The sequence below is a fragment of the Eriocheir sinensis genome, chromosome 17 (assembly GCF_024679095.1).
Source record: "Eriocheir sinensis breed Jianghai 21 chromosome 17, ASM2467909v1, whole genome shotgun sequence".
Classification (NCBI taxonomy): Eukaryota; Metazoa; Arthropoda; class Malacostraca; order Decapoda; family Varunidae; genus Eriocheir; species Eriocheir sinensis.
Genome location: NC_066525.1, coordinates 127,501 through 137,500, shown reverse-complemented (window position 1 = coordinate 137,500; position 10,000 = coordinate 127,501). Strand labels below are relative to the sequence as shown.

At 42.4% G+C, this 10,000-nt stretch overlaps 1 protein-coding gene across 5 annotated transcripts in view; it reads left to right on the top strand.

Annotated features, from left to right (window-relative positions):
* LOC126999683 (cAMP-dependent protein kinase type I regulatory subunit-like) overlaps window positions 1-10,000 on the top strand; it is a 45,370-nt gene that overhangs the window by 34,737 nt on the left and 633 nt on the right. For all 5 annotated transcript variants that reach the window (XM_050862406.1, XM_050862410.1, XM_050862407.1 and 2 more), the window contains 4 exons: window positions 146-365; window positions 765-968; window positions 3,099-3,186; window positions 3,898-10,000. The exon at window positions 3,898-10,000 is cut by the window's right edge and continues 633 nt beyond it. In XM_050862406.1, the coding sequence (XP_050718363.1) occupies window positions 146-365; window positions 765-968; window positions 3,099-3,186; window positions 3,898-3,982 (597 nt within the window). In that variant the 3' untranslated portion in view covers window positions 3,983-10,000. The remainder of the gene's footprint in view (window positions 1-145; window positions 366-764; window positions 969-3,098; window positions 3,187-3,897) is intronic.

Here is a 10,000-nt window from a genome sequence, read left to right as displayed (position 1 = left end):
TGTGTGTGTGTGTGTGTGTGTGTGTGTGTGTGTGTGTGTGTGTGTGTGTGTGTGTGTGAAAACCCGGTTAATCTTCTCTGTGGCCTTGGAAATTAGCCGCCATGGGAGCCAGAAACGTTTAAAAATATGTAACGTTTTGCCATAGATCTTCGTGGACGGCGAGCACGTTACCAGCATCACTGAAGGGGGAAGCTTCGGCGAGTTGGCCCTGATCTACGGCACCCCCAGACAAGCCACCGTCAAGGCAAAAACGGACACGAAACTCTGGGGCATCGACAGGGACTCGTACCGAAGAATCCTCATGGGCTCAACCATCAGGAAACGCAAGATGTACGAAGAATTCCTCTCCAAAGTCTCCATCCTGGGTAAGTATTTCTGGCTCCGATTCTGCGTCTTCTTCTTTTCCTTCTTCTTCATTTTCTTTGTCTTCATTTTCTTTTTCTTCTTTTCCTTCTTTTTCTTTGTCTTCATCTTCTTCTTCTTCTTTTTCTTCTTCATCTTCTTCCTGAGTGAATAGAGGACAGGGTTGAGATGGATCCTCTCTCTCTCTCTCTCTCTCTCTCTCTCTCTCTCTCTCTCTCTCTCTCTCTCTCTCTCTCTCTCTCTCTCTCTCTCTCTCTCTCTCTCTCTCTCTCTCTCTCTCTCCTTCATTGTTATCTTTTTCTTCTTCTTCTTCTCCTTCCACTCTCATTCTTAGCTGGTCCTCTCATCCAGTGTTCCAAGCTACATCATTACCCTGGACGCTCTCTCCCTCCCCTAAACAGAGTCGCTGGACAAGTGGGAGCGCCTGGTGGTGGCCGACGCCCTAGAGCCGACGTCCTTTGAGTCCGGGTCCACGGTGGTGCGTCAGGGCGAGCCCGGCGACGACTTCTACATCATAGTAGAGGGCACGGCGGTGGTGATGCAGGCACGCTCGCCCTCAGAGGAGCCCGTGGAAGTGGGCAGACTGGGGACCTCAGACTACTTCGGTGAGTGTGTGTTTGTGTGTGTGTGTGTGTGTGTGAGGGAGGGAGGGAGGGAGAGAGGGAAGAGGTTTTGATTGTGGTCTGATAGCCTGTCTCCCTCCCTTTCCTCTCTCTTCCTCCTCTGTCTCCCTTTCTTTCCTTCCCTCCTATCTACATCCTTTCCCTTCCTCTTATTTCCTTTCGTTTTTTATTCTCCATTTTCCTCCTCATAGTCTTTCCTCGCCCCCTCCTCCTCCTACTTTTCTTCCTTTCTCTTCTCTTCCTTACTCTCCTCTTCCTCCTCCTTTTTCCTTATCATCTTTCTCCTCCTCCTCCTCCTCCCCCACCCCGTTCCGTCATTCTTTGGTGATTTGAACCGTTGCACAGCCCGTGTAACGCAGTATTTAAAGGGCGGGCGGGCGGGGGTCAATCTCCGCGTACTCAGAGGTTTAAAGCCCGCCCCGCATTCCTCCAGTCCTCCCCTCCCTCAAGACCGTACCTCCTCGTGACCTTGAGAGAGAGGGAGGGAGTGAGGGAGAGTACACGCCCTTCTGACACGGAACAGGCAATAGAAAATGAGGAATTAGGACAGACTGTGAAATATTACCTAATGACTGAATGATTCTCTCTCTCTCTCTCTCTCTGTCTCTCTCTCTCTCTCTCTCTCTCTCTCTCTCTCTCTCTCTCTCTCTCTCTCTCTCTCTCTCTCTCTCTCTCTCTCACACACACACACACACACACACACACACACACACACATACACACACACACACACATGAAGACCCAGCAGAGATGGCAAAAGTGATGAACAATAGCTTTCATAGAGTTTTCACAAAGGAAGACGAATTCGTACAACCACCGGGCCAGGAAAGAGGAAGTATTATGCAGGAGATACAGTTAACGGTGCAGGAGGTCAAAGAAAGCTTGAACAGGCTGGATGTAAGAAAGGCGACAGGGCCGGATGAAGTATCAGGGTGGATCCTGAAAGAATGTAGTGAGCAACTTGCAGAGAAACTGCACTCCATAATGAGTGCCTCCCTGAGTGAAGGAAGGGTACCACAAGATTGGAAGAGAGCAAACATGGTACCAATTTATAAAGGAGGAAAGAGAGAGGACCCATTAAATTACAGACCGGTATCACTCACTAGTGTGGTTGTGAAGATATGTGAGAGGCTAGTAAAAAACAGGTGGTCGGAATTTTTAGAAAGTGAAAGAATTATCTCTGATTGCCAGTTTGGATTCAAGAGAGGGAGATCGTGTGTCACCAACTTGTTATGTTGTTACTCAAGGGTGACAGATTTAATACAAGAGAGAGAAGGCTGGGGGGATGGAGTGTACCTGGATTTGAAAAAGGCATTCGACAAAGTACCGCACAGAAGACTAATTTGGAAAATTAAAAATAGGGGTGGAGTGGGTGATGGACTGATTAAGTGGCTGGAGGACTTCCTAACTAACAGGGAAATGAGGACAATAATCAAGGACAGGGTTTCCAACTGGTGCCCAGTGAGGAGTGGGGTCCCACAAGGTTCAGTGCTGCCGCCAATAATGTTTGCTGTATATATAAATGATGTGGTGGACGGAGTGACCAGCCATGTGAGTTTGTTTGCAGATGATGCAAAGCTATTGAGACGAGTCAATGATGTGAAAGACTGTGAGGCATTGCAGAGGGACCTGGACAAAATATGGGAGTGGAGTGGTACATGGCAGATGGAATTCAACCTTGGGAAATGTAAAAAAATAGAGTTTGGTAGGAGTGAATATGATTATAAGATGGGAAGTGAGATAATATGCAGAGGAATGGAAGAAAAAAGATTTGGGAGTGACTATCTCAGAGAACATGTCATCGGACAAACACACCAACAGGATAACGGGACAAACTATGAATTTGCTGAAGAACATTAGGACGGCATTTGTGTATTTGGACAAAGAGATGATGAAGAAAATAATAGTTACACTGATAAGGCCAAGGTTGGAGTATGCAGCAATGGTCTGGTCTCCTCACGAATAGAACATAAGAAAGCTAGAAAGAGTACAGAGAATGGCACACACACACACCACCTTCAAATTCCCCTCAAACCAGTACTCTCTTAATCCACAAAGTTTATATTTATGTGTACACTTATTCAACATTTCCTCCTTTTTTTCATGTTCCAGGTGAGATTGCTCTATTGCTTGACCGGCCCAGAGCTGCCACGGTCATAGCAGATGGTCCCCTCAAGTGCGTCAAGCTGGACAGGGCCAGGTATGTGTGTACTGTTATGTTCATGTTTATTGTACGTATGTTGAAGGTTTGGCAGCACTGGGTTATATTAGGAGGGTTTGGCAGCATTGGGTGATGTTGAAAAGGATTTGGGAGCATTGGGTGATGTTGAAAAGGATTTGGGAGCATTGGGTGATGTTGAAAAGAATTTGGCAGTGTTGGCTTATGTTGAAAAGGATTTGGGAGCATTGGGTTGTATTGAAGAGGATTTGGCAGCATGTTGAAAAGGATTTGGTAGCATTAGATTGGGTTGGAAAGGGTTTGGGAGCATTGGGTGATGTTGAAAAGGATTTGGGAGCATTGGGTTGGGTTGAAGAGGATTTGGGAGCACTGGGTTATGTATGAAAAGCAACCTTAATCAGACAGGAACCTTCTCTTCTACCGTTACTGCAGGGTGACTTTCCCATTCCAGGATTGAGTGTGTCCTGGGTATCTCTTGTTCTGGGTAGCTCTTGCCTTTGAGAGGCAGAAGTATCTGTGTATAGTGACTGTAATCAGACAGGAACCTTCTCATCAATTATTACTGTAGGGGGACTTTCCCGTTTCAGGTTCGAGTGTGTCCTGGGTATCTCTTGTTCTGGGAAGCTCTTGTTTTGAGAGGCGAAAGTGTCTATGAAAGTGTATGAAAAGCAACCTTAATCAGACAGGAACCTTCTCTTCTATTGTTACTGCAGGGTGACTTTCCCATTCCAGGTTTGAGCGTGTGCTGGGTAGCTGCGCAGACATTCTCAAGAGGAACATAGAGCAATACAACTCCTTCATTGCCCTGACCGTGTAGACCTGACAGCCACTACCTACTATAGAAACATATGTATGCAATCATGTAGGCTTGTTTGTGCGCTACTCTTTAGGCTCATGTATGCAACTACATATGCCCCTGTTTAGGTGCTGAAGTCTGCTACTTGTAGAGCCTAAGAAACAATACAGGAACTTTGTTTTGGAGCGTGTACACTTTAGGGTTGATGGGTAGTCTCGAGTGCACAGATTTTGTATAAGCTTTCACTGGTCAACCGTACTAATTCCCCTTGGTAATTTTTTATACCAACGGCAATGATTGTGTACCAGGAATGTCAGGAGCGGTATTTTGTCACACCACCGAGTAACGGGCCTGTCTATTTTGGGCGATGTCACTATATATTTACCATAGTACCAACGTGTGTTTACAATTCATTGGGCGGAGCAGCAGCGTTCATTAACTGTTATCTCTAGTATCGGCACATGGTTAAAGTTCTGAGCTTAAAGACCGTATAGTATGAAAGAGCGCACCATATTTTGCTATCACTCAACACCACAAGTCTCTCGTTCTTGCCGCTTGGGTGAGAAACTTTACCAATGTTCACTAATCCAGAAATTTCGCAGCAGCCACCAATGGAAGCGTTGTAGCCTGAAGGTCCCTGCGTAAGTCTTCATGGCGGGGATGACAAGGAGAGCGTCGCCAGCTGGGCCTTGAAGAGCCACCTGTTCCCGACTGCAGATGGCAACAGCGACAGGTGGCGTGCAGACCCTGGCCATAGTGTGCCTGCCATAGTGTGAGGGTCATGCTGGGTGACTGGTGACGTTGCTGATGTTAGGTCATTCTTTTTTATTGGTCATGGTTCTTGGGGCCATTTTGATAGGAAAATTGTGGTACGAAAAGATGCAAACATTTCCCTACATGTGAATCATATAGACTCTAAGGACTTTGATTTGTATAGAACAGCATTTCCAGCATAACCTGTTTTATTTATTTCACGTCTTTTATATCAATAGTTTTCGGACTTGATGAGATTATCCATGAAATCTGACTAGTGTGTAATGATGAGAGGTTAAGGATTGCCATGCTACTATAGGCCTTCAGTGTAACATCCCGCATCACAGGTTCCTTTGGGCACAGTCTCACTATATTATGACATACACATAACCATCCAGGGGTACAGAAATTGCTTGTCATGGGATTAATGGTCACTTGGTTTTCACATTTATCGTAAGTACAGTAACTCTAAACTCTTTCCACGGCCACGGGAGTAGTGTTGAGAAGTAGAGTCAGCTTCAGTCATAGGATTAATATTTACTTCGTTTTCACATCATGTTTATTGCAAGAACTGTAACTATAGTCTGTCTGAGGGAATAGTCCCGAGAAGTACAGTCAGGTTTGCCGAGGCCCAGAGTGAAGTCCTGCTACACGGCGCTCTGCTCTGTGCTGGCTGGGTGTTATTTTGGCCAGCTTGTGACTTTGCTCCTCGTCAGGGCTACACTGCATCGGCATGGTCTCATTCGTCAGTCATTTCCTCTGTATTCTTCTATAAGTCCACCTTGACACAGGAGGGGAAGCAGTGCATAGAGTAGTATGGGTTTTGTATTTTGTTTGATGTGATGGCTGTGTGTGTACTGTGCATTCACTATATCAAAACATAATATTTACGAACTGTTCACATGGTAGGAGAGAAGTGTGTGCGTCAGCCCTTGTATGAAGATGGTACTAGGCAGTCAGTCTCTCCTTGCAGCACTGAAGGAAAGGTTTCGTTCGCCACCGGTTTACACGTTGCTTGGTTAAATTATGACATACTTTGTGTTTGTTGATATATATATTATGAAATGGTTTGTGTGAGTGGTTTTTTTCTCATTAATTCGCTCAGAGGGATCTTAAAGAAACATGACCCCCGCAGCTACCAGGTTAATAGTGAAATGCATAAGAAGTTGAAGGTAATCTCAAGGCATCGAAAGCACTTGTCTGCCCCTTGGATGTCAAATTTCACTGCAGAGTCGGAAAAAATATTGAAATTGGTCATCAAGAATTTTGTGACGACGACAAAGTATTTTTCTATGATAAAGAGATTTATTATTTGAAGCCTCTGTCTATTATTCTTATTATTATCATTATTATTATTAACTATTACACATGTGAATTACGATGCATACATAGCTTATACACACAATGATATACCAGTACACGACAAGACAAAATAATAAGAAAAATATATATAAAATAAATTGCAAGAATATATATAATAATAATATCCTAAGTTAGATGGTAGTAATCACTTTTAATTGCCGAGAAGCTAAATTATTATCATTATTATTATTATTTCTAAGTTACGTCATAATAATTTTTTAGGTCTTGAAAAGCTAAATTATTATCATTATTATTATTATTATATCTCCTACGATATGTCATGCTCGCTTTTCAGTTGTCGAGAAGCTAAATTATTATCTACCATTATTTTCATTATTATTATTATTATCATTATTGTTACTGATGATATAAGAAAACTCCCAAAAAAATGTACTATTACTTATGACAATGTGTGCTATATAGCCTAGCAAGAAGTAGCATGTTAGAGACAGCGTTGCCAGATTACCGTATTCACCGCACTGTATTTATCATTATTAAGCCTTACACTCTCGTATATATGCAAATCACAACGGGAAATTAAAGTTAGTGTTAAAACTCTCATTTACCGACGTTGGTTTGTTTGTTTTTCCATAGATATCGGTCAGAAACTACGAAAATGCAAGCCTTAGACTCGTACCCACACAAATCACGACAGGAAATTGAAGTTAGCGTTAAAACTCCTATTTACCAACGCTCGTTTGTGTTTTCTGCTGTAGCTATCGGTCAGGAACTACGAAAATGCAATCCTCAAACTCGTACTTACGCAAATCACGACAGGAAATTGAAGTTAGCATTAAAACTCATTTACCGATGTTGATTTGTTTGTTTTTCCGTAGATATCAGTCAGAAACTATGAAAATGCAAGCCTTAGACTCGTACCTACACAAATCACGACAGAAAATTGAAGTTAGCGTTAAAATTCCTATTTACTGACGTTCGTTTATGATTTCTGCCGTAGCTTTCGGTCAGGAACTACGAAAATTCAATGCCCCACACTCGTACCTACACAAATCACGAAGGGAAATTGAAGTTAGCGTTATAACTCATTTACCAACGTTGGGGTGTTTATTTTTCCGTAGATATCCGTCAGTAACCACAAAAATGCAATCCCCACACTCGTATCTACACAAATCATGACAGGAAATTGAACTCGGCTTTAAAACTCCTATTTACCGACATTCGTTTGTGATTTCTGCCGTAGCTTTCAGTCAGGAACTATGAAAATTGCAATATTCATACTCTTGTACCAACACAAATAACAAAGAGAAATTAAAGTTTACGTTAAAACCTTTATTTACCGACGTTCGTTTTGTGTTTTCTGCCGTAGTTGTCAGTCAGAAATTATGAAAATTTAATGTCTCGAACTCCCGCAGCTACATAGATAACGACTGAAAATTTAAGTTGCCGTCAAAACGCTCATTCATCGACGTTCATTTGTGTTTTACGGCTATAGTTATCGGGCAGAAACTTCAAAAATGCAATGCAGCAAGTACGAAAAATTAAAGTTGGCGCTAAAACTCTTATTTACTGAAATTTCTTTGTGTTTTTTGGTGCAGTTATCAAGCAGAAACTATGAAGATGCAATGCGGTGAGTATGAAAAATTAATATTAGCATTAAAACTCTTATTTACTGACATTTCTTTGTGTTTTTTGGTGTAGTTATCAATCAGAAACTACAAAGATGCAATGCGGTGAGTGCAGTAACTTGTCAACGCTGATTAGTAGTTCAGTAGCCAGAGGAGGAGGAGGATGTTGTGAGGCCCTGCCCTTGAATGTACCCTCTTTACCCTCCCTCCCTCGTGCCCCCTGCTGGGAAGGCGGGCGTGTAGAGTAGTCGCTGTGTGTGTCCCCATCATCAGCCGCCCCCATGCCCCAGGACGGCCTGGGCCAGGTCAGGGGGGTGCCGCCAGCTTCATCACACACACACACACACACACACACACACACACACACACATACTCATGGGGAAAAAATATGTACATACACACCCACACACACACACACACATACTCATGGGGAAAAATATGTACATACACACACACAAAAAAAAAGATGTAAAGAAAATCATATGTACATTCACACCCACAAAAGAAAACTAGACACACACACACACACACACACACACACATATAAAAAAATAACACTATATATTTGTTCAGGATTTGATATATAGCAAATGTGTGTGTGTGTGTGTATGTGTGATGTGAGGATGTTGATATGGATTTGGGTAAAATTCAGACCACTTCAGGTTTTTCTCTAAAGTCTTTGTGCTGTGATGTTGAAGATGTGTGGCACAGTACTGAGGTTCACGAGCTTAATCTATGTCACATTTTGCACATTCATGGGTTTTCAGATTCTATGCTATGTGATGTCACAATGTGAAGTAAAATAATGAGGTTGAGAGGCTTAACCCACATCAGATTCAGGGTGTTTTAAGGGTTTTCAAATTCTATGCTATGTGATGTAACAATGTTCAAATTCTTAGTATTTTTGGTGGGTTTCAAATTTATGCTATGTGATGTGATAGTGACGTATGGTGAGATATGTTCACAGGCTTAACATACATGAAATTTAAAGCATTTTGGGGGTTTCAAATTCTTTGCTATGTGATGTAATATGTCGTATGGTAAAATATGTTCACAGGCTTAACATACATCAAATTTAATGCATTTTGGGGGTTTCAAATTCTATGGTATGTAATGTGATGGTGATGTAGGGTAAAATATGTTAACAGGCTTAACATACATCAAATTTAATGCATTTTATGGGTTTTCAAATTCTATGCCATGTGATGTTTGATGAGATGTTCACATTAACCTTACCCTGTGTGAAGTGGTGTGTAGTCCCCCTGGTTGGCCCTCCTAGAAGAACCCTTAAGTACTACCCCTTGGTACTGCCCTCCCTCCCCCCCCAGCTGCTCCTGGTGAGTGGCTGGGTCTCTGCAGTCACTCAGTCAGTCAGTACATGTGCAAGTTTTGTAATGAAAGAAGCTGCAGATCAGTCAGTCAGCCATTTCTTTCTTTGGGTGTGAATGTGCAGTGTCCAGCTTCCATCAGTCACCACTGTTTTTTTCTTCTTTTTTGTTTTTCTTATTTCTGGATTCATCGCTGCAGTGTTTGGAAGTGTTTGAGATGTGTGGCGAGCTATGTGTGTGGGTGTGTGGGTGGGTGTGAACTAATACCCTACACACACACACACACACACTCACAGCTCACACACAACAAAGGACATTGCACTGTGAAGGTTCTTAATTTAATATCACTTCTTTTCACCTGTGTTGGAGACTGAGACATTTAAAAAATTCTATTACATCAGATCATCCCCAAAGATTACCTATTACCTATACCATTTTGAAGGAAACTTTTCATATATATATTATTATCCTACTAGAAGCTATTTATGAAGAAGTCAGGGGTAGGTGGCCCTTGCTTTCTCTAATTTACTACATAATCGTGTTGGCTCGGTTCCCACAGTGTAGAGAGAACCCAGTCACGGCAGAAGGAAATAGTACTAATGGTCTTATGATTTGTTACGGATGCATTGCTAATAATAATCAAGGTTTGTACTACTCTAGTGTACACGTCATACAGTTTGGGGGCTTTGGTACACTTGTAAATGCATTGTAACTGGTTATTAACAAGCCAAACGTTAGTCGGGTGTTAATTTGTGGTGTTGTCTTGAGTGGGTGCCCGATACATGACTCAGGTCTTCGGAAAGTGAACTATACTTGTCTTCACGGAGTTCAGTGTGATGTGTCAGTAGAATGTGAACACAGGAGGTGCGCTGAAGGACATTATCATCATTATTATTATTATTATTATTATTATTTAGGGGCTTTTTTCTGCTTTCTCTCTTCCTCGCTCCTTTATTTTCTCTTTTTCTTCTTCTCTTCCTCCACTTGTCCCCCTCTTCCTGTTCTCTGCC